General features: G+C 28.3%; 1 protein-coding gene across 1 annotated transcript in view; it reads left to right on the forward strand.

The window, feature by feature from the left end:
- The window catches only part of LOC129984900 (synaptogenesis protein syg-2-like), a 170145-nt gene that overhangs the window by 115699 nt on the left and 27541 nt on the right, over positions 1 to 26905 (forward strand). The window contains exon 5 of the mRNA XM_056094854.1: positions 9010 to 9300. Coding sequence (XP_055950829.1) covers positions 9010 to 9300 — 291 coding nt within the window. The remainder of the gene's footprint in view (positions 1 to 9009; positions 9301 to 26905) is intronic.

The raw sequence follows: 26905 nt of genomic DNA on the forward strand, positions 1-26905 counted from the left end.
GAGAGAAACAAAGACAAAGATAGAAAAAGTATTTGAAATAAAAAAAAATATTAATTATTATTATTTTGTCAATTATTATTTCCAAAATAATCCATTAGTATTCGAAAATCTAAAGAATTCTTTATGAAATAATTTTATCCTTTAATTAGAATTTTAACACAAAATACCTTCGATCCGTCCCTCAAACAAGATTATCAGTGATTAATACCTGAGGTTGAAGATTCTGAAATTTATTAAAGGTTGCATCATCATCTTATTTATCAAAATTTTGTCGTTAATACACTGCGAAAATAGAGCACCTCCATAATTCTTTGGCCATCCAAGCGTTCCAGATTAGTTCCAGAATTTAAAGTTTTCCCGAGGACTCAATATCTCAGCGTCTTAAGCGACAAAGCTCAGTTATTGTGAGGATTTCTGGCTATAATCCCAAAATGGTTCTCAGTATAATTTTAAAAGGGAAGCATGAGCGAAAACAAAAGCAAATAAAAGCGGCACGTGACAAATCACGTCGATTTTTCATTTTATAACTGAAGCCCGAACTCTCAGGAAAACGCTTCCAGCAGGAACTTTTAGAGCCGGAGCTATTATGTATCGTTTTATTGCCAATATCAACTTTTCTGTTACCCAGATAACGACTGGAGTTTAGTAATTGTTACGCGATTTCACGATAAAAATTTTTCGAAGCTGCTCTCTCTCAACCAGTCCCCCATAAAGAACAGAAGGGAAGAGTATATTTCGATTTATCACGGAACCATGCCCTTCGGGGACAGATAAAAAGAGAGTTTTAAAGTTTAATATAAATTCCTCTCGCATTCCGGAGATGCGATTTCATGATGACTTTTGTGGACGATTAAAAATCCCCGAAATGAGAACAGGAGAGGAGAGAATTGGAAGCTTCTGCTGTTGAAAAATTGATTGCGAAACTGTTTGTGTTGCCATTAGCTTATCAGAAAAGAGTTTTATTTTGGCAAAATTAAAAAAAAAAGGTTTTGGCGGGCTGCTTTAATAATTAATATTAATTTCAGGCCTCTTTAACCAGTGAAGGCTTCCGAATATTTAATTAAGTGCTTGATTTTGTAGTTGTTTGTAATGAAGAAGTAATTAATGCGTTTAGATAGGCACTGAGTGTGGTGGGTTTTATGTTTCATTTTTAGGCGGCCGTCTTTAGCGAACTAGTTGGTTTGCCAGGAATATTGTTATGTTTAATTTCAGTTAAATTGATTAGGCATAATTAGGCACATGTTATGGATTATCTTTATCGTTATTAACGCTGTGGCTTTAATACATCATTCTAGAGTAGAAAAGGAGAGAATACTAAAATACAATTAATATTTTAATACTTGTTATAAGCTTTCTAAACTTTTTCATTCACCATATTTCTTATGAAAATTCTTGATGAAATCGAAAAATGATTTATAAGGATATGTATTAATAATTTTTTTCTCTTTGATAATACATGTAAATATTTTTAATATCATAATTTAAGTTTATGGAGGTTTGTACGAAACATAAATTACAGGCAATTGATATTTCGCAATAATTGCAATAAGTGTTTTACGAAATTCGACAGTATTTTCCATAATCTTTTAGACATTTATCTCATAATGACATTAATCGCAGAATGCCGTTATTATAGATATCCTTGAGCACGTATTTTTTTATTTTATTTCCTCGTTAAAATCGCAATTCCGGAGGTATTTTTGTTACCAAAGATGTGAAAGTCCCAAGGAAAAAAGTCCCACATATGGGACAGATGCATTAGAATTTCTCGCACTTCAACAGACTTTTGCATTAACTGGGTGTAGTTGTGTGCAGGAGGATAGTTGTGTGTAGTTGTGTGCAGGAGGATAGTTGTGTGTAGTTGTGTGCAGGAGGATAGTTGGGTGTAGTTGTGTGCAGTAAAGATACTATTAACCGGCCCTTCATTAGATTCTTGAGTTTTGTTGATGTTTCACAATATCCTGCTCACTATTGTAGTTCCAAGCACTGTGAATACGTAGACAATTGATACTTCAAAACCAAAGAAGAAACGACTATGAAATTTCCTCTAGAATTGTGGACTGTCTTGAAAGTTTTGCGAGGAAGGAAATCTGCATATTACCACTGAAGACTTCGTAGTTTTGATTTGATTTTAAAAAAATGGTACCATTTTTCATCACCAGCCAAGGCGGACAGGAAATTATTCATCCATTATTGTTATAACCACTGTATGTTTATTTACTGTTTAAATCTAAGATATTTATTATTTCATAATTAAAACAGTTTATGCTTATCTTTATTCCTCTCGTCCTGTGATCATTCAAAATTAATCTTGGGACATCCAAATTTCTCATTCGAAGATAAGGAAAAAAAATCCCCCTTTCCCCTCAGAAACCGTAATTACAGACCGTATTCTAAGAGACTGATGTACAAATGAGTGCATCACTTAATTTATAGTTACTAAGCAAATGTATCCAAAAGTATCTTTTGAGAGTTCACAGAAAACACCCAAGTTCAACCAAACCCTCCGGTTGAGCGTGTATAATGAACAAAGTAAGAGTTTCTGGTATTCAATCAATCATACTTAACAAAAGGGTAATTAATTACGGAGTATTTACCAGGCGTCTCGGCTCTGTCCGCCATACTTTCGCTATACGGTATTTGAGGCTTTTTAGTGTTAAGAAATTTAAAGTGAGAATGACATTGCAGAGAATTAGGATAAAGAAATCTTGGGTGTCAGGAATAGTTAAAATCTGATTTCGTGATTTTTTAAACCTTTCTAGAGCCATGGGAAGTATGCTTCCCAACAAATTTATCAATCTTTGTATGAAATTATGTAGGTTGGCATAAATTCTGACAAATTTTTTAAGTAAGTCAGTAACTTAGATGCTTCAGTTCTTTATCTCAGACAAAATGATGTGTCTTGATTTGTTACTTAATTATTAATTAGCCAAATTAATTAATTAATCAAATTAAATTTATCTAATAAGCTAAATGAATCCATTTTCTTATTCTAATTTCAAGCCTAAAAATATTTTAACATAATATGACTAGAAAAAAATGGCCCTTTAAAGGGTTAGTCAATTTTGTAATTGTCTAAACCTTTTCTTTATATCTGAATACCAGAGAAGAATTTTGTTAACCAATAAAAGTTGGATTTTAAAATAATTCAAAAATTTGTAGAGGATTGATCGCTAATGGCTGATGGAGAATAGGAGGATAAGATCTTTACAACCCTGACTGTAGTGTGAAACATCTTGGACTTTTTTTTCGGAGTGTGTGTGTGTCGGGGGGGGGTCTCTATTTGTACTGAAAAGCTTTCAGGTTCGATCCGATTTCAGAAGAATCACATCAGATTCCATAAATTACAACTGCTTATAGGAATTTGTTCCAGGACCATGCAATTCGATCTGATTCGTTATTTATTAATTGCATTTAATTTGTTGAATATTTCGTAGTTATACCCATTTTTAATATATCATGGAAAGTTCTCTGAAAGAAATACTGCATCTTTTAAGGCAATATTGAGAAACAGATTAGGAAGATGCATTTATCATTATTGGCATGCAAATGCAATTTATAAAATGCATAAAATGTCGTTGTATGTGATATAAAAGTGTAATTTTTCAGTAAGCAATAAAACCTGAGGGTTAAAAATTAATTACACGGCTGCTTCCTTATCCAATAACTTATTCGATATAATTATTATGAAAATATTAAAGGACAGCTTGTATAGTTATTAAACAATTCAATTATTAAACTGGTATTACATTGATATATTGTATAAAATAAATATACAAAAATTGATATTTAAGGAATCCAATTTAATGCTAAAAATTGATTAATTCTTTTGAATTGTTTGCCTAGAAGTTGAAACTTTGGGATTTATTATCTAATAAAAAAACTAATTAGCGAATAAAATAACTGTCTAATAAACAGTAATAGAATAGATTATACAAAGCATAATCTCTACTATTTACTGTTTAAAATTTTCCAGTAGATTCAACATGATCTAATCTCATTTTAAGCATATAATCATGAAAATATTTTTTAATCTAATAAATAGAAATGTTAAAAAGCTTAAATGATTTTTTTTAAATCCAAAGTAAATTTCTAACAGTGTTTTTTTTTATTTGAACCTTGCAAATAATTCCCATAATTGATTGAATGAAATAGAAGCATTATTTAATTCCACTAAGTATAAAAAATTGGAGCTCCATATTTATTAAAATTGTTTATTTCTAATAAATATGTGGTGCATTTTTTTGGAACTATTCCTTTAAATATTCATTTAACTAAGTCTAACCCATATGAAATACTTCAATAGTAAATTCGCCTGTATAAATGCTTACAATACAACTTCGATATCTATGAAATGGATAACTAGTCCTTAGGTCATATGCAACAATAAATTCATTGAAAACTCTTCTAAGTTTGTAAGAATTTATTCTAAGCGTTTTATCAAGCATTACTATGCGCTTTAACGTCATGACATATAAAATTTTATTAAAATTATTTTACTTTCTGTTAGAGTGAAATTTCTTTCAAAAAATAACAACACGCTTTATAGACTGTTTTTTCTTTGTTATCATTGTGTAGTAATAAAATATGTTAATGCAAATACATTTGCAAATGGAAATTTTTAAAAAGTACTGTAATTCAGTTTTGTCCTATATTCTTATAAATTTTCTATTGCATAGATTTGGAATCGTTTAAGAATGGATGCATAGTCATTTTTGATCGTTTTAAATATGCCTTATCATCATGCAAGGGACACTAAAATATTCAATAACTTATATCCAAAACTGTAAAAGTATTTTTAAACATTGAAAAAAATGTAATGATTGGGTGAACTAATAAAATTAACTATTCCTGTAAAAATTAGAAATGGATACACAAACGAAAAATAAGTAAATAAGAAACAATTGCAATTTTAAAATTTATATCATGACATTAACTGAAATATTCTAATATTGTTTATACTCACGTTCTTGTTATTATTATACGATTACTTAAAGAAACCCTATGAATACATTGCATACATTTCAAAATACGAGATTTTTCACGTTTGAGGAACCGTTTACCAAAAATTTTACGAAAACATTTTTCCATATTTTTACATTATAACGAATGGACTCTGTACGTACTTCGATTAACAATGCTACTTCGTTTAAGTTCATTCTATTCATAAACCGCTGAGCCATTTTAATCATCTTATTTATTATTCTGCTTCTTTCCTATTGAATAATGTCCAAAAAAAGAAATTTGGCGGCTCGGTGGTTTCAAAGAAGACGCCATGATAAATGATCTCATTAAAAACACAGAGCATATCCATCATGTAAGAAAGAAATGAATTATTTTAATTCAAAAATATTCATGTACATAAAAAAATTCCTTGTGATTCATTTATGTTGACCCACAAATTAAATTTAGTCTTCCTTAAATTTAACATTTTAAATATAGTACTAAATTTATGATTTCATAAGCTCATATAAACAAAAACTATGAAATATTTTATATAAACAAAACCAATGGCTGACGTCCTGGCATAGGGGCAGCGCGTTTTTTTCGTGGTCTGGCCGTCCCGGGTTCGAGTCCCGGTTCTGGCATGGTTGATCTTCTATGTTCTATCTGTGAGGTGTATAAATGTGTCCCCGTGTAAACAGGGGTTGTGCAAGCGAATGTGACGCATGAAGTGGCTAAGTCGTACTCTTGACCCTACTTGGCGTTACTGAAAAAACAAGAGACGCTCACTCGGCTTAAATCGCTGACAAATAACTGTCAGCGGGCTTGTAAAGTACCATAAGCCATAAAAACTATTAATACTTTATATAAGCAAAAACTACGAAATATTTTATATAAACAAGATATTGAGTGAAATTCTGTTGCTTTGAAATTAATATGCATGTAATAATTAATATTCATGTAAACAAAAAAACCATTCGGTTTATTTACATTGACCCACAGGTTAAATTAAGTTTTCCTTAAATTTAACATTTTAAGTATGTTACTAAATTCATGATTTAATAAATTTATGTAAAGAAAAACTATGAAATATTTATATAAACCAGAAACTGAGTGAAATCATGCTGCTTTGAAATTCAAAAATATTCGCGTAAATAAAAAATAATAATAATAATAAAAAAAATCTACTGATTTGTTCAAGCTGAACCATAAATTAATGTAAGCTTCCCTTAAATTTGACATTTTAAGTATAACACTAAATTTATTATTTAATAACGTATATAAACAAAAACTATGAAATATTTTATATAGACAAGACTTTGAACGAAATCCTATTGCTCTCTTGGACTAAATTTCTTAATCAATTATATTGATATTATGCATGATTTAATTGATAAGAATTGTTAAAGAATTTTAATAAGATTTTATTAATTTATTAAAGAGCAAATCATATTAGAAAAGTTTGAATTTAAATTTAAAGGTATTTGTAAAAACATGAGATATTGATAAACAGCCTAAATACTTTGAAATTTCACTCATATTTATACTTTATTAAAATTCTTTAGTTAATGCTGAAGAATAATATTATATTTCATATTCTATTTTATTATAGTAATTCAATATGCAGACTCATGTTTTTTACGAATATTAATTTCTCTTAAATAATTTTAATGAAAGATTTGATTTTTACTTTCATTGTAACCACTACTTTTAACTATTTCCATCTAGTAAAAGTTATTAATGTAATTTTAATATCTTAATCAATCATTATTAATTTTCTCTATACTTCATAATATATTCTATAAAGTTTTGAAATTATTAAAAAAAAAATTTCTTATATTTTACAAAGAACGTGTTGAATGTTAAAGTTTCGACACTTCAGGAAATATGTGGAAAAATTTATTACCGAACTACATTTTCACAAATTTGAAAAGAGATTTAAATACAAATATATCAACATTAGATTCCAGATAGATTTCATATGAGCCCACCATATCATCGAAAGACAAAAGTTCCTTTATAAATGTTATATCTTCTACTGCAGCATAACTATTATTCTGATTTTTTACTATGCTAAGAGTTTGTGATAGATGCCAGTTCCCTATGCAGAAAGTTTCACTTCTCTAGCGGATACTTTATATTTATTTTTCGATAACTCTATTCATGGTTTTAATTCTTTCTTTCTTCAGTGACTAATAAGTTTTCCTAGTTTTTTAATGGAGCTTGATTCCAATTAAATCTCTTTTTCATAAATTAATTTTAGCGTCGACAAAGTATTTTTGAAAATCAAAATGAGAAAGAAATTTAAATATCATTACTTTATGTAGCATTACATTACTTGAGCTGCTTCACATTTGTTGTTCTTATTATATGCATTGCGCTTGAGCATTTTATATAAATTATTTCAAATTATGCAACAATAATGTTTCCACAATATTTAATTATTTTAATATGCAAAAATAATTGATTTATGACATTTTTATAATTAATTATCATGATTTATAAATTGTCACTTCAGTGTAAAATAAATCACTAATACAACTGTGCTTCAAAAAATATTAAGAAAGCATTTATTCTTAGTAAAGAGTAATAGTGCATCTCTATATTATTAAATCAAAATATTTAGCATTCCAGTGAATTCCGATATATATCCGAATGGAACAATTATTTTCAAATTGCTTAGAAAATACCGCCCATGAAGTGCGATTTCCCCCAACGAAAATGGTACTTACTTATAGCCTAATCGGTATATTCATTAAAGAATATGCTGACAAATAGAGACACGGAAGACTTCCTAGACTATTTAAGACACCTATATATTTGTTATGTTTCTTTGGTGAATCTTATTTGGTGATTTGTTTTCTTTTGTATACGGGATGACGTCAAATAGGATCTTAAATTTTTCTAGGAACTAATTGGGTTTTCCAACTGTCACTTAAATAATTATAAAATAACCCACCATTTTATAACCTCAAAGCAACTTTTAATGATTTAATAAGTTTTGAAAGAAATTGTTTGTTTCGTTGCTATAATCTTTATCTTTACGTGATAAATTCAGATTTCAGTGTCTCCTTTTTTAAGTGATTATTTCAATTATAATTTCCGTTTCTGTTCTAATATGTTTTATGGAATGTTTTTGGTGAATGTTTCTTGCCTGGTTTCTTTTGTTTAATATAATTTGCATGATTATTCATTATATGTCATATGTAGTTTATACTGAGTGATTTCATCCTAACATTTAAGAAAAATTAATTTAAAATATTAATTCAGACATTTATTTAAAACATTTATTTAGACATTTATTTCAAACATTTATTTAAAATATTTATTTAGACATTCATTTAAAATTTTTATTTAGACATTTAGTTAAAACATTTATTCATATATTTATTAAAAACTTTTATTTATATATTTATTTAAAACAATCATTTATTGAAAAGGAATGTAATAAATATTGCAATCCTGCAAATAAATGTTGATTCAATTTGAAAGGTCGTCATTCAGACATTTATTTAAAATATTTATGTAGACATTTGTTTAAAATATTTATTTAGACATTTAGTTAAAATATTTATTTATATATTTATTAAAAATTTTTATTTATATATTTATTTAAAACAATCATTTATTGAAAAGGAATGCAATAATTGATTGCCACTTGCCACTTGGGCCCATACATTTTTATTCAATGAATGTTTGTTTTATATAAATATACAACTGTTGAAAATTTCATTAAGATACCTTCACTAATGAAGAACATAGAAACTAAACATTTAAAGACTAAACTAATAAGACTAAAGAAACGAATTACGATCTGAGTTTTCTATTGGAATTTTATTGAAAAACGTATCTATGTGAATATCGTATCTTTGTTCTCTACATCACCTTCACTATTTTACCATAAATTTTGAACCACCCTGTATAGTTTATTAAAAAATTTTATTTTCAATTAATTTTCATTAAATTTTAATACGTATTTAGATAAGAGATAAGAGAAATTATTTCAAACAATATACAGTCATACATTATAGAATTAATACAGCAACTTTTTTCATTTGATTTCAGATGTGCCCCAACTCAACCTCCGCCTGGGCAGCAAACTTCGTCATTCAAACATCGTTGAAGACATGGACGTGTACTTCGAATGCAACATCCGGGCCAACCCTTGGGTGACGGAGACTGGGTGGAGGTTCGAGGGGTTGGATTTACATAACAACGCATCCGCAGGCATTGTCCTGAGCAATCAATCACTGGTGCTCCAGAAAGTCAATCGCAGCCACAGAGGGAGGTACAGCTGCACCGCCATCAACAACGAAGGTCAAGGCGAGAGCAATCATGTTTACCTAAGGGTTCAGTGTAAGTTTATTCACTGAATATCAGATTATTTTGGCGTTGAAGGGTAAACTCTCCTGAATAGAACCATAAAGATATTATTTGGGAGTAAATTTGAATCTTAAATAAAACGTTTTGTTTGGGTTTATATTACGATAGCTGAGTTCTCTCTGAATGAAGAATAATAATAAAAAGGAGAACAAGAAGCTAGTTTTTAAAACAGCGTATCTTTATACTGTTTCAGAGATTTATATTTTTATTATCTGTGAAAATTTATATTATTTTCTAAACTAACGTTCAATAAAATCAATGGTAACAAGTATATAAGAAAGCATTTAATGACATAGTAATGATGTTTAATAAATGTAAAACTAAAAAAAAAAAGAAAAAGAAAAACGTTATGAAATATACCAAAAGTATTTTCTTTTAATTTTCATGTTAAATAAAAAACAGAATTAAAATTGGTACCTCTGTTTGTAATTATGTCGAAATATCGTTTCTCATTAAAGTAGAAATAAAAATTTATATTATTCTATGCATAATAAATGATATAAATTATTATATTCACTCACATTGAAAGTAACGATAATATGATTATAGAACAATATATTTCATACCATAGAAATGTCTTTCATAAAGGCAGTAACTAAAAAAAGACATCAATTAAGATATATATTAGAACATATTTTTGAAAGATTCTTTAATATTGAATAGAATAGCTCAGAAATTTAAATAAATATCCCTAAATAGTTAATTGTTTGAATTTAAGAGTATTGTAAAAACGGATTTCACACAATAATATGACCAGAAAAGAATTGAATAAAATTTCTAAATTGAAGTTATTTTTTTTTAATTTGGAATCTAATTAAAATTTTTGAACAACGTCTTTCTGTGAGACAAATATGGGCAATTTCCTTTCAAATTAGTAAAGCATTTTGAAAGATTTTGCATCATATATGCTTATCATTCAACTTAAAAATAGTATTAAATACATAATTGTTATCTTTATCTCTAATAATATTAACGATAAATGTGTGAGTATGTGGGCCAGGTCAGACCGTTTGATTTAGAACTACCATATTTGGCACATATATATTCTGGAGGAAGCAAATGTGCATTTAGGAGTGATTATTGTGAAACATTTATTAACATTTATATAAATTAAAAAATCAACATTGTTCAGGTTTCCCGACCATAACATTCGAAAATAGCGCAGAATAAAAGTATTTACTAAGTCATCTTAAAATTCAATATATTTTCAAAGGAAAATTTTTCCTGAGTTTTGGCAATTAAAAAAATAATTTTGTCTAATTTTAAACAATGTATAGCATTGCTGTCTTAAAGATCGAACATTTGCTTCATTTCATCAAATATTTTACCGTGTGATTCTGTTACATCATTGAATTCTGAAGAAAAGGAAAAAACTATTTTTTAAATATCTATGTAGTTAACAAAATGAATAAAAAAGTTAAATTTCAACGTCACGAATGAATGAAAAATCGATGAAGGAGGCATTTTAATTTTTAATAATGTTGTCATCTGAGGGATTGTTTTCTATTAGAAAGCAATATATGAACATCGCATATATAAGGCAATTAAAATAAAATTTTCTTAATGTTTCACAGTTTGGCATAATCATAAACAGGGAATTATATTCGAACGATGCAACTAAAATTAAATATAATTATTATCTTCAATGAACCAGCTGGTTACCAAAGGCAACTAGCGTCAAAATAGAAAATAATTCTGCAAACTAATCAGATAAGCAGATTCTATTAGCACAAGATATTATCCGATATCCTCACAATGTTGTTCGACATTCTGAATGCCGAACAACATCATATTGTTACAAATCTGTAATTTTGCTACCCGGCACGAATAGTGTCATCGTGGGACAAACCGTTAAAACCGTTGTAAGATCTGTCCTGGGCGTGCTGAACTTGGCGAACATTTGGCTGCCTGGCGATGAATTTGGCGACAAAATGGATCATACTGGAAAGTTCGAGAAGTTTCATGATCCTTCCAGTAGGAACCAATATATACTCAGATACGCCCTGATTGGTCTGGAATATTCTAGCCCCGCCTCCTAGAACTATAAAAGACAGGAACTCTGAAGCTGCAGGGAAGTCGTGTGTGAGAGTAGTCGGAGTCGCCGACAAGTAAAAGACAATACAAGATTAGACAGCAAACAAGCTGTTGAACTAGTGAATAAATGCGCGGCATTATTACGATTGATTGGCGGTATTTGTAGACAAAAATTTTGTAACAATATAGCTATTTTAACAATGTTTTTCAACATTTTGTGCTTTTAGGGCAATATCATATTATAAATTGATTTTTTTTCTTTATAAATATTAATTTTATTATATTCATAGGAAGTAGTGTACACTTTATTATAGTAATTTATTTATTAATGACAATGTATTAAGAAATGGCTCATAACGATTAATTTTAGCTTTATATTTAAATGCAATAGTTTCATTTTTTTTATTTCTCAATTGTTCATATTTACTATTTTTTCTAATACCTGAATGAGATGGCGATTCCATTTCACATTGAACTTCGGCAAAGAATAGATACTTCGAACATAAATTATGTAAGGATATATGTCAAAATGCATTTCAAAACCGAAGGATAAAATTATTATGCAAATGCACTGAGAGAAATACAATTCACATGTCTTGAGTATCATTAATACTTTTCAAGATCAAAAAGAAAAAAAAAATAATGCGTTTCTCAAGAGCGTAGTCTTATCTCAATTTCTCCATCAATGGAGCAACCTTCCGAACTCATCCATGTCAACATCTGCCCTTTATTCTGACAGACGGTCTATGAATTTGACTCTTGCCCCAGCTCCAGCAGATATACAGAATGTGGATAGATGTCTATATTAGTACGTCTATCATGGGTAACATATGCTTAGATAAGATAGCATATGCTAAGTGAAGCTGACCAATCTAACATTATATTTCAATGCTTAACAGGAGTGGATTGAGTAGTCAATTTCCAACTCCATATAACTCAGTTTAAATACAGATTTACTATGAATTTTGAATTGTGTTGACTTTCGTAAATAGATTATGTGGAGTGGATTTATCTCAAGAAAATGGTACACGGCTTATTTCCAAAATTTTTCGTTTTATCTAAGCTTTTCGATGTAACAATACTTATATGGATTACGTTTTGGGTTATTTAAAAATATGAAATTTAAAAATTGTTTTCGTTGGTTAAAAATACGAAATTTAAAAATTGTTTTCGTTGGTTAAAAATACGAAATTTAAAAATTGTTTTCGTTGGTTAAAAATACGAAATTTAAAAATTGTTTTCATTGGTTAAAAATACGAAAGTTATCTTAATCCTGATTATATAAAGTTTCTCTACAAAATTCAAAGCAAAATAGATGAGAAATTTCGAATGCCAAATTAATAAATTTCAAAACTATTACATTAAATTTAGAAGCCACTGCGAGCATGATTGCTTAAAATAAATAATGAGAATTTCATATAATTATTCCATTGTGTGTTTTTAGATAATTTTAACTTACATTGTATATTTCCTTGATGTTGATATTATTTCCAAATCATGCATAACAAATATAAACATTGTTTCGTTACCAGAATGCAATTTTAATAAAAACTTTCAGTATGGGAAAAATCCAACTAGTATATGCTTTGTTATATTCAGCATAAACCAATATTGAAAAAATTCCAGCTGCATGTTTTGGGAAAATTTACGCTATTTTTCTTTCCTACTGCACCATACATTTTTTTAATTATGCAAAACTATCTCCTTTATGAAAATAATGAAGAATAAATCACAAATGGAAGGAGCTAAAAGATTGAAATTGAGTTCTTTTTTTATGTTTGAATCGTAGATCTACACACCATTAGAGTGAATTTCGTCGATATATTGCCGCACTTTTTTATCATAAAATTACTTAAATTTGTTTCACGAAATATTATCAATGGCACTCTTATCTTAATTATTCATTTAGTTTAGTAATATTTATTCTGGCATTCCTAAGATCATTCGAGTTCAGGTATGTTAGAATAACAGAGTTTCAGAATATTCGAGATTCTTTTCGAAAGATAAAAAAGATTTCCTACTCGCTCAAAAATCTTTGATAGCATGTGTTCTTGAAGGGCTCATATACAAAAGAGAAGCTTAGCTGAGAGCTAACCAGCAAATGTACACTTAAACCTCATGTGACAATTCTCAAGAAAGCTTCCTGGTCTATGAATCCATCTATGCTCACAAACAAAGCAAGCGCCACGGGTATTCAATCAATCGCACTTAACAAGAGGAGAAAGATGTTTCTCATTGATATCCAAGGTATCTCGAGCCCCCACCATCATTTTGTTGAAAGAATGTTTTTGGTCTTTTTGTATTCTTGGACTTAATATATTATTTTGATTGTTTTGGTATGAGATTCATAATTTTATTCCTTTGGTCAGATAATGGAATGAAATTTGGGAAGCACACTTCCCTTCAAAATTCTACGCCGAAACAAGGAACAAGTGTTTCATCCTGGTTAACAAATTTAACTTTTTTCACATATTCTTGTCCTGATATATACCAAAAAGTCGAACTGATAACTTTCCTGGTCTTATTTATTTAGTTTTATCATAAAATTTTCCCCAGGTTAAATAAAATTTAAGTTAACGAAGCAAAATTTACATAAAATCAAAATGATTTATTATACATAGAATATGCTTTTATAACCAGCTTTTGATAAAGTATATAAATCAGATAACATAAAAAAGATATTAATAAGACACAGAACAAAAGAGTCACTGGATTAGTATTCATTATTTTATTTGGAATTCATAGCTAATCAAACATAAAACAAGTCATCTTTGTGTCAGCTTTAATGCATCAGTACACAAACGCAGACTTATTATGAGTTATATTGATAACTTTATTGGTCATTTTTTGCAAATTCCTACCATGTATCTCAAATACATATAATGTAAACAAAAAGCAACTTAAGGCAAAAATTTCAGTTTGAAAAAAAATATTTACACATTTCAAATTGCAAGTGAGCAAAACAATTTGACTTTAACATAAATGATACTTTTTGACACAATCATATAATGCATTTCATTCCCAACTAATTGGACAAGTTATTAGCAGTCTATTGGAGATAATAAATCCCTTTGGTTAACGTGGTAAAGTGAACCAATTAATACAGTTTGGAACATATGCTAAACTGTTATCATTAAGCTTGTGATAATTTGAATTCCGTTGCTATAAAATGAGAGACGATGATGTTATGATAAGTTTAATAACCCTTTCTAGGGCCGTGGGCAGTATGCTTCCCACCAAATTTATCAATCTTTGTATGAAATTATGTAGTTTGGCATAAGTTCTGACAAATTTTTTAGTAAAGCAGAAACTAAGATACTTCAGTTCTTTATCTCACACAAAATGATGTGTCTTGATTTGTTACTTAATTATTAATGAACCAAATTAATTAATGAATCAAATTAAATTTACCTAATAAGCTAAATGAATCCCCTTTCTCAAAGCCTCAAAATATTTTAACATAATGTGACTATAAAAAAATGGCCCTTTAAATATCCATGTTAAAGTTTCAAAGACAAAATTAAAACAAAAACTAATAGAATGAAAAAGGGCATACAGTGTATGTAAAAACGCATATCATGCATTTCTAAATTTCCTTCTGTTCATTTGGATTGCTAAAATGTCATCAATAGGAATGCTTGGGCAACATTAATTATTGATTAAAATACTGAGAATTCTGCAGTTGAGATATTGAAGACATTTAAAAATATATATAATTTTGAAATAAAACAAAATAAATTTAGGGATATTTAAAAATCCTCCAGGAACACTCAAACAAAACTCATGTACGACTAAAAAAAAAGCGAGAGTTCGCTGCATGGATTTCTAACACTAATTTGCAATCAAAATCCAGGAAAGATAGTATACTTTTCACGTTTTTTTTTCTTTCTGAAAAATGATATAATTTCACCACCGATTACGATAATGATTCAATTATGTGACACGGTAATGGTTCCATATTTGGTTGATTATCAATTAAGATAGCTTTATTATATTATCTGAAATTAAGTTAGTCCATTGATTGATCCAAATGTCGTACAGTTATTTAGAACAAGAGAAATTTCCATCGTCAACTCAAATCAGACTTAATGATCTAGCGCAGACGAGAATGGTAAAATCCAACTAAATTAACATTTGTCCATGGCATACTAGGGATTATCAGATCAGTCAATAGCGATGCTCTACTAATTGCTTTGGAAATAACGAATTACTTTCTGCTTACATTTCTGAGGAATCATTACTTATTTCTTTAAATCATATGTATCAATGGAAGTGGAATTTTTTTAGTAATTAGAGGCAAAATGTTTCTTTTGAAAATTATATTTTGCAATGTCATTAATTTCACACTTAATAATAGGAAAGTTTTGAATATTAATGTAATAAAAAGGATAATGATAATAGCAGTGTTTTAGTTTATTTTTACGTTGATTGATCGCAGGAAAAATTCAATTGATTTTTTTACATTTAATTATGAACGTTTTCGAATTCTATCTGAAAAGATTAAGGATTACATATGTATATCTGACATAAATTTGTATCGATATAAACAAAACACACACACAAAAAAAATGAAAATTAAATTTGAAAAAAATCCATCAGATAATTTTATTTTACTTTTTTCTTACTTTTACAAAAAGTCTTTAAATGTTTTATTTAAAATATAAATAAAATCCAATTCCATAAATTAAAAATATATATATATATATATATATTATTTTGATATAAAAATATTTGTTCTTAAAACATTATAAATCCTGTAATTATGATAAGAATTAAATAGTGCGATATATACAATTTTTACAATATATATTGTATTTTTTCATAAAAATCTAAAATATTTTTATGCAGGTAAGATATAGTAATATATGGTTAGTTTTTGTTGCATAGATGTATCTATTAATATCTTTGTGAATCGATTACATTAAATGAAAGGTAAAAAAGTAGATTTTCCTATGCTCTCAAATCTTCAGTAAATTGTTTTCTCATAATTAAGAGTTATTACATGAAAATATAAGAAATATATTAAAAATGAAAATGCATTAAAATGTAACATTAAAATAATTTTAAATAAAAATAAAATTGAAAGTTTATAACTGCGCCATTAAAATTATATGAAATGTCATTTAAATAAATATATCATCATTTTTAATTACTTTTTTATAAATATATTCATTTAAATGCATCACATGAATTCGTATATCTTATAAAGCCTTTTAAAGATATTCTTAAGAAATAATTGAGTAAAAAACTGTATTACTATCCATTGTAGTATCATTTATCCTAATTTCTTAATTCACTTTATTTAATCCATTTCTCCGTGTCGCAAATGCGGTACTAAATTTTTACAAAAGTCAAATAATGAATGATCAAAAGGTTTTATTTTAATAAATTTTGAAAAAATCATACCTTATAGAACATAATATAATTCGCCGAACGATACTTCTTTACATGATTTTTATACAACTCTAGGTTAAACTATCTGACCTGCAGAACACCAAAACATATGCATAAACACAATGGGAGCAAACATAAACAAGCATTCAGCTTTATTATAAACTAGCCACCTTTGGCGACCAGCCGGTTCGCCAGTATTACCGCTCGCAACAATTTTCAATTAAATATTTTAAGTAACTGGTCTCTTAATAGATTCTCAAACAAAACATTTTTAATCTTCAAATACCAAACTTTACTGTTGTTTAGATCGTTTCTTTCAATTTATTATATATATATATATATATTATATATTTTGCTAATTTGTTGTCATTTCCGGTAAAACTTCAACTTTAATTTAAAGTGGAAATGATGAAATGACAATTAATGTAAAGATATTTTTTAATAAAACCAAGCATTTTATTTTATTTATAATCTTTATTGTTATTTATTTATTACTAGCCGCCTTTGGCGACCAGCCGGTTCGCCAGTATTACCGCTCGCTACAATTTATTATTATTATTTATTTATTTATTATTATTATTATTGAATATGAGTATTGCAAACAGAATCGCGCGGTATTTAAGTCTTATATGAACCACAAAATATTTTTAATAATTTCATGTAATATCTCAAACAATAATTCGACAAAAATTTCTCAGATTCAGCATAAAATTCAGTTTTTAGTTTTGCTTTCAAACGGATTGAAATGAAATCAATAAAAATATTTTGTTCCGGCCTATAAATATATTTCAAAAATTATGAAGTCTGAATTTAATGCAGTAAGGTATCATATTCTGAGAAATATTCTGGATACACCAAATTTTAAATAAAGGAATGAATGCTTCTATTTTCCGCGATCAACTAAGACTTATTTATGAAGTTTTAAATGTTAAAAATTTAGAAAAACTCAACATTTTCATAATCTTAGGCGAATTAATCTTGAGAATCCTGAGCGCTGATTGGCGTATTTTCTTTGAAACGATCGATGGAAAATCTAAAATTATCCTTTTTTTATTGATTAGAGATTTCAAATTTTCATAAATCAGTCAGTTTAATTGATTGATTTAGTTGATTGGAAATTAACTCTTTTTATTTAAAATATTTGTGTTTCAAGAACACTTTGTTATTCGTGATTTCTACAGCAGAAGCTTTATGTAAAATCAAAAATTCGCTATTTGTTAGAGCATTTATTGAATCAAGTTACATAAAATCATTTTACATTTAGACCATTTTAGCAGATCTGTGTCTTACTAAAGGTTTACAAATTAGCTGTGTGGCCCTGATTTGAATAGATATCCTGTTCATATTAAATAAAACTTGCCTTAAAATAAAACTGATTTATTGGATTAATAATATAGAGAGTGTAAAAGATCATAAAATAAGTTTTATTTAATTTATTTTTTAGAAAAAAATAATATTTCATATTTGTTTCATTTCCTACAGACACGTGACGAAAAATATATTTTTGTAGATTTCATTTCCAAAAAGATTTAATTTATTTTTAATTGGAGCTTTAATCAATGTGATGGCAACATTTTGAAAAAAGCTAATTTCTTTCCCATGAATGCGAAACGTGCTCGTGCAGCTTAAATTTTATTTTTATTTTGTACGAAAAAAATTGTTGAAAAATATAGTTAAAATATCTATTTAAAAATTCATTAAAAATAGAAATTTAATTTTACGGTTAAAGCATTGGTATCATTTAAAAGATAAATTTTTGATCTTTAACGTCATATCAAAATATTTCTTGTGCAGTAATATTTTCGGAAGTTATAGCAGAAACACGCCAAAATTTCGCTTAATTTTTAAATAAATAAAATTCTAATTAAAAATTCGAAAAAAATAACCCCCGGTGCACATTCTCGGCCTCCAAGGTATACACGTGCCAAATTTGGTAGCTGTAGGTTGAATGGTCTGGCCTGTGTAGCGCCAACACACACACACATACACACACACACATTGAGCTTTATTATAAGTATATAGATAAAGATAAAACATAGTTATTAAAACATTTTTTCGTCATTGAATAGACTTTTAAGAAGATATTATTGGTGTCACGAAATACTACAACATGGATTTAAATTTCTTACTGTATTCCATCTACTTTGGAATCTGCACACGGCTTTTTGATTCAATGTCATCCTCGTTTCTATAAATATCGTATGCAATGCACAAACTGAAACACGGTATATAATTCTTTACATAATTTGTCCAATGCTTTCATTGGAAATGCATTTCACGTCAAGTGTTATTTTAATAAAATCACTAAACTTATAGCAAGCCTTATCTTTGGTAATAGCCATTTATATAAATGAATTATAGCAGTTTCTCTTTTATCAACAGTGATCTTTAAATACAGGAAAGCAATGTGATCTCAAACTTTGATAATACTTGACTACGTGGTACCAATTTAAATTATGTATATCTCGCCTTATCTTTTGAATATCGATTGAAATTGCCATGAAACTTTGTGGACACTTTGCTTATTCAAACAAAAATAATCTGTGAAATATTCCTGTTACTAAAATACTCAAATTCAACGCTTTTCATGTAGTATTGACGTTGATAAATATGCCATTAGATGCAACTTAAACCAGACCACTTGATACTTTGTTGGGAAGAAGTAAAAGAAGTTCTGATAAGATTCCGATTACTTCGCCGAGCAGAACCCATTAATCGATTGTTTATACTGAAGACACATCTGCGGAAAGCGAACACGCTTGTATGCGGCGGACACAAAAAAGCCAATGCTATCTCTGGCAACCAGAAATCGTTGTTCGGTAGTTGATAAAGAATAAGCAATGCAATCCCACGAAAGGGAAGGGATAAAAATGCTGCAATTAGAGTGAAAACATTTATCTTGCAGGGATCAGCGTGTGGAGGAACGGATGCCCCGGTGAACTCCAGCTATTCATTTTAAGAGATCGCTGACCAAGTTCATTTGTTGATGAAAACGAAATAAAAGAAAGCTAACCGAGGGGTTTAAAGAAGCATTCGTAAAAGTAGGGCCCTGGGGGGAATACGTGCAGTGACACTGAGAAATTAATAGGCAGGATTGAGATAAAAGTTACTGCTATTTAATCAAGGGATTGTTCGAATCTCTGTTTGACAAGGAAAAGGAAGTTTGTAACTGTGTAACTAGAGTTTCGAGAACTTCTGTGGAAATACCTTGGGAGTGTGTTTAGTACCTTCAAAGTGGTGTTGTTAGTTGTTTATAAGAACAAACTTAGATGGGTACATTCAACTCATTAGTAATAATGACCCATCGTTCCTAAGTAGTTTTGTGAATTAAGATAAGCATTAATGCTAATATATTATCCATCTAGGTAATATTTTGTACCTAGATGGATAATTCTAAATTTGATTTATTTGTCTTAAAGAAAAGAATATATGTACAAATTATAAATTATTACAAACGTTATTAAGGAACGTTTATTGCAAAATATTGGTGAAGGGCAAAGAAGCTCCAGAACTGGATTCCTAATGCAATCTGATGAAACTCAGTTGGTACTTGAAAGTAAAAAACAATTATTGGCATTTAGAGCATTCATATCATTAGAATGCGAATAAAATCATATCATTAGAATGAGAATAAAATCATATCATTAGAATGCGAATAAAATCATATCATTAGAATGCGAATAAAATCATATCATTAGAATGCGAATAAAATCATATCATTAGAATGAGAATAAAATCATATCATTAGAATGCGAATAAAATCATATCATTAGAATGCGAATAAAATCATATCATTAGAATGCGAATAAAATCATATCATTAGAATGCGAATAAAATCATATCATTAGAATGCGAATAAAAAAGTATTGTTTTGAAATGTATTAGTCTAATTATTAAAAATTAAAACACTCAGAATATTATGTTAAGAAAATGAATGTTGAATTTGTTGTCAATAAAACGTTATATAATGAATATTGTGGAATTATTTTGCATGGAATTATGTGTACGATGGCAGACCTACAATAGTGTGTCTTCATACTAATAATTAACAACACAATACACTTCCGTTTTGAGAGATCATGTGGTTACTATTCAATTTTATTCATACTGATATACATATCATATCAGGGGTAATTGTTTCCCCAAAAATTTCTCGCATATTCTCTAATAAAGGTAAATTTGTGTTTTAAAAGTATTAGACGTGTTTTTTTCTCTATCGATAGAAAACAAATTTTGACGCAGAACTAAAAATGCAATAAAAATCACATACCAAATTTTACGTATTTAAGTCATTGCGTTTTATAGTTATCTCAAATACATGCTTCGGAAAATACAGACTTACAGACTCTCAACCCCTGGCTGGTTTTGGATCAAATTTTATAAGTGACTACAAAATGGATTCTAAATCTGTGTGCTGAATATTATTCATTTAGCTCTCACCGATTTGTTGCTGTTATTGCGTTAACCCCTTGTCTGCCGCTTGGCATATATATACGTCTCCCTAAGTCAATGTGTTAACTGCCCCTGGCGTATATATACATCTCGCAACTATATATGAATATACGTGGAACTGGGGACCGAATCTCGCAAGTTATCCTCGGCAGGTAAGGGGTTAATTTATATTCGAACAACCAGACAGATAGATTTCTTGTAAATAGATTTTGTTCAAAATTTGACAGAAATCTACAAATTTATTCTAAGGCGCATATACCAAATTTCATCAGTTTAGTTTAACGCATTTTTGAGTTATCTTTGTTACACACAGTAAAGCTGACAGCCATTTCCTAAAAATGTGTTTTTTGGACTCTGGAAGTTCTACAAACATTGACCTTGAGTATTGAAGATTACAATAATTTATCTATTCTTTGTATGCTAGGAAATACCTTGGAAGATTTGACCTCAGAAAATAGTCCATACACAACCAATTCATAAAACAGCGATGTTAAAGCATAGCGCAATGCTCTTCAAAACCAAAAAAGCGAGGGACCAACTTATATCAAACAGTGATGATGGTCGTAAATGCTAAGAATAAGCTGTTGTTGTTTCTGATGGCACTTGTCATAAACAAGCCCGCTAACTAAGTTAGCGAATTAAGCAAGAATTTTTGTGTCTCTTGTTTTAGCAGTAGTTCCATCTAGAGCCAAGAGTACGACTTAGCTACTCACGCGTCACAACCCTTATTACGGGGCGGACTGCATTCACGCATTTCATTCACTCACCCACAGATCTTAATTTAGACCTGAACAAGAGTATGATCACCTCTGATCCAGTCCCTCAGTGGTATTAATCTGGACATGGAGGACTTTGTGACCACGATAGATTTATACGTGCGCCAGCCACCACCACACACGGAGAGTCTTCGATTGGCGCGTTCGAACTCACAACCCAAAGGATGCGAATTCAACGCCCTACCAACTAGGATATACCAGCCTACTAAGAATAAGCACTGGGTATTGACATAAATATTTACTTTGTATCATGAAGAAACATTAAAGCTCATTATTTAGCTGAGAAAACCAGTAATATTATAACTGTGAAAAATGAATGCCATTTTGTTTCCATTACCATCAATTAATCATTATCCTTGACGTTCAAGGATCGCCTCAGTGCAACAGAGATAAATGATTCTTTGGAAACAGTACTTTCTTATATATGGAGAGTTCAAGCATATACAAGTAGTCTAAAGAACATACGATTAAAATTATTGGAAAACATGATATAATTTGTTATACAGAAATAAAGTAGCAATTCAAAAGAAACAATTCGTTCTTAAATTCTGATCGTTTTATATTTAATATTTTCAATAATCTTTGTCTTAAATTAAATATTCCAACTTACTAAAAGTAGATTTTTTTTATTATTATTATGTAGATAAAGCGATACTACGATTTTTTTTTGTCTTTCTGCCAAATTTTAAATTATAAATGCATGCAAAAGCAGCAATTTTATTTTAGATAGGTGGTTAAGAGATATCTGACCAATTTAGGAGAAACAAATGAATGAATTAAATTAAACCTTTTCACATGGATTATGTATTTAGAAATATTACATTTAATTATTAGAAATATTTCCTTATTACATCTTATCACGTTAGTTACGTAAGAAATATGTCAAGAAATAGCTGGTTAAAGGCTACGTTTATCTTTCCTTGACTCTAATGTTCATAATATAATCTTGATTAATATATTTTAATGCAACATATGAATAGGTCATACAGAAAAAAACCTTCAACGACTTGGTATTAGATTTGAGAGACAAATTTACTGCAGAACTGCATCCTTTGAAAATGACCGGGAATTGTTGTATGCCCATTGCAACCACAATTGATCTTTATCATAATTTACAGTATAAATATAATTGAAAATAATATTAATCTTCATTTGGCTGCATTATAATTTCATATTTCAAATTATGCTTAGATATACATATTGCATCAAAGAGTAATTGTTTTTTTGTTTTTTTCTTGATTATCTTCATGAGACTATCCGATACAACTTGATATTTTCGAAAAACCTGAGGCATCAACATTTTTGTTTTATATGCTATTTATTATTTATATAAAAATAAATAAATGAAGATCTACTTTATAAGCAATTATTTCAAGTTTTGATGCAAAAGAGAAAACCAAAATTCTGCAAAATCATTGAAACTGAAGAGACATTAATATTGAAACTGAAGTCAGTCTTCTAATTTTTGAAATTTTACCTAGCTATAGATGTTGCATAAGAAAGTAATTTTTATCTTGATACTATTTTAAGTCTCTTCGATAATACTTGATGATTTTCAAACACTAGAGACACATATAAAATTTATGCCAATATGCTAATTATTCATATAAATAAAGGATTCAACATAACTTTCCTTATGGTTCCATTTTGCATTAAACTTAATATTTATTTCTAATTTGGTTTATATAAATATAAATAACTCATGATTTTTTCTAAAAATAATTATTAAACTTCTAATGAAGAAGAGAAAAAAAAAAAGATGTTAAATCATTGGAACTGAACAGACATAAATATTAAAAAAGAATTCACTCTTCTAAGGGGGAAAAAAACGAACTTTGTTATAATCTGAATCTTGTAAATACTCAAATTTAACAGAAAGCTTGAACACAGAACAGAAATTATTTAAACATGAAAGTTTAAATTTTGATTATTGTTCATATCAATATTAAAATAAATATGTATAATGTAAGTTTGCTCGAAATATTTATATAACTCTAATTCTCTAAACGCTTTTGAAGTAGATGCAGTATTCTTCAAATGAATCCTAATAATAATAACTCATACTCGACGAGACATTGTTTCCTTTTCATATAATGCTTATTTAAATAATGTATGAACTGCACTGTATATATTCATATCCGGAACAATAAAATTGGATTTTCACTTGCTGGTCTGCATCCGTGAAAAGCAATTTGTAGACAGAAATATATTTTGTTATTTACTCAAAATAGTAGTCTTTTAGGGTTGAATTCAAACTACATAAAAGGGGCTTATCATAATTATATTAGACTTTCATACATATGATGAAATTTAGTAAAAATAATTTTGGAGCTTCCTCGCAGTAAATTAAATTAGCATTATCTTGAACAAATTTTGTTTACTGTAGGCATGTTCCAAAGAGAAAATAGGCGACAGAATTTTGTGATAATAATAAACCGGGAAAGTGTGCAATAAATTAGAATGCCAATTTCACGTCTCACATGTACATTTTCAAATGAAGCATGATTTTGTTGTTCAATCGAGATTTGTAATATTTCGAAAAGCATTGTTATTTATATATACTTGTGAAAAAATTTACATTTATGGAAGAGTTTTAAACTCTGTCGTATAAATTTAATAATATATGGTTATAATTCAATTTATAGTTAGTAAACTCTTTTGGGAATTCAAGAATTGATAAGAAAGTTTCCGTAGCTCTAATTGATTAAATAACGTCTATCGAAAACGTATATAGTTATTTTTTATTCCTAATAGTGAAAGTGTTTTCCTTTTTTACAGTTTACATGCAATTTTGTAAAATATTATATTTTTAATCGTCCTTGCAATATAATCTTATATTCCTAATTCTATTGTTAGTTTAATATATTTCTATAATTTATGAAAATATTTTAAATTAACTTCTAAGAAAGATTATTCCATTAAATTAATTTTACAGTACATCTTACATTTTTAAAAATATTTTTTGATCATATGTACTATAGTAAGTATATTTCTCTTTGTAATTAAGAGCTTTTATTAGTGTCCCTACTGTTATAGATTGCAGAAACGGTTAAACATTTTCGAGCAAGAATTTCGGTCTCATTTTCTGACAAAAATATTGCCATAATTCTTGTATTTTCTAGAATCGATATTTTTTTTGTTGCCAGATTTATTAAACATCCAACGAGGGTGATTGCCATTGATTTGACATTTAATCAGTACCCATTCAAATGTCTGAAAACGTAACCATTTTATTATAAGAATAACTGCAAAGAGAAGCAATATTGAAACAATATTATCGACTTATGATTCTATTTTCCTTTCTTTTGAGGGCTTGAAAAGTGATGATTAAATTTCTCGAATTCATCCGTTCTTCAGAATTTTTTTTTTTTTAATCTTTTCTAGAAAATCTGATTTTTTGTCGGATTTTACATTAAAAAAATAATTCAATATTCTAAAATGAAAATAGAAAATGATTAAAAATATTTTCCTTCGTTCAAATTCTATAGTGGAAAAGTTGAGCAGCATGCTTTATAAAATACATACAACATAGAAATACACTTACATAACGAATAGACTAAAAAAAAATCAAAATTAAATGACCCAAATAGTTGATGCTACATAAAATTTTCTTATAAACCCAAAATGTACGAAAGTTTTGATGGCAAATAATTCCTAAACACAATCGATAAAACTGATCACTCTATCACTTAATTGTTTAATGCATGCGCTTAAGAAATGCATTTAATGTAAGAACAAAATATAATAATTTTCCACAAATTTTCTAATAAATTGATTGTATTTTTTTTTTTTTTGCAATCAAGCTCGGTGAGTAAGCCACTAATTAAAAAAATAATTATAACGTTTTTATATAAGTTTGAAAATAGATAATACCATCTTCATTGCATGCTCAGTATATGAGTAATCAATATATTTAACTTTTTGAAAAATATTCATGTATATTTTAAAGCTATTTTAAACTTAATAGTACAAGGCAATCCATTAAATCAATTGCATACGATTGGCTAGTATGGAATTTATTGTGTTTGTCCTTGACGCAGTGTTTTCTGCATATTCTTCAAGGTTAGTCTAACCTGGCGATATGAAGGACCTCGAACAAAGGATGACGCTCCTTCTTCCCACCCACTCTTCAAGAGTGAAACCAGATAGGTCAAGATCGAATGAAATATTCCTGGATATATTGCTGGCGATCTCGGGGACCGTATCGGAACCGTTTTTCTTTTCTGATGCGAAGAAAAAAATTGTTATATTTTGTCTTGTTTGATCGTTATATCGCAAAATAATTGTATTTTATAACTAGGAGAATACAAGAAGTGACTATTTAATAATGAATGGTTATGAGGCACCTGAGTTTTATGTCTGATATCGTTTTTTTATGTAGAATCCGGCACCATATCTGATTTAAAAGAAGTAAGGCAATTTTTCTGCAAACGTTTTGGAAAATACTAATTAAACATTCGCATAATGTGAATAAACAATCACATAATGTGTATAAACAATCACATAATATGTAATGCAATTTCGTTTTCCTGCATGTCAGTTATAAAAACATGATAATTTAATATTTTAAAGAAAAAATCAGTTTCACTATGTAGAATCAGTCAAATTTTTAAATATAAGAAATCTTTTTAGAATTTTAAAATAGTTAAATCAGTTTTTACTATGTAGAACTGTGTTAGATATCTAAAGAGTTTTGGGTAATTATTCTGTAAATGTTGTGGAAAATATTAATTTAACATTCTGTGAATGTTCAAATTCCAAAATTACTTATTATGCAAAATTTTGTAATTACTCTTTTCTACCTGACAATTATAAAAACATAATAATTTAATGGTTTAATAAAAACAAAACTGCTAATCTTTTTACTAGTAATGATATGATATTATAACATTCAGTTATTAATTCATATAACTCATTATAAT

Source organism: Argiope bruennichi, chromosome 9, assembly GCF_947563725.1.
Source record: "Argiope bruennichi chromosome 9, qqArgBrue1.1, whole genome shotgun sequence".
Taxonomy (NCBI): domain Eukaryota; kingdom Metazoa; phylum Arthropoda; class Arachnida; order Araneae; family Araneidae; genus Argiope; species Argiope bruennichi.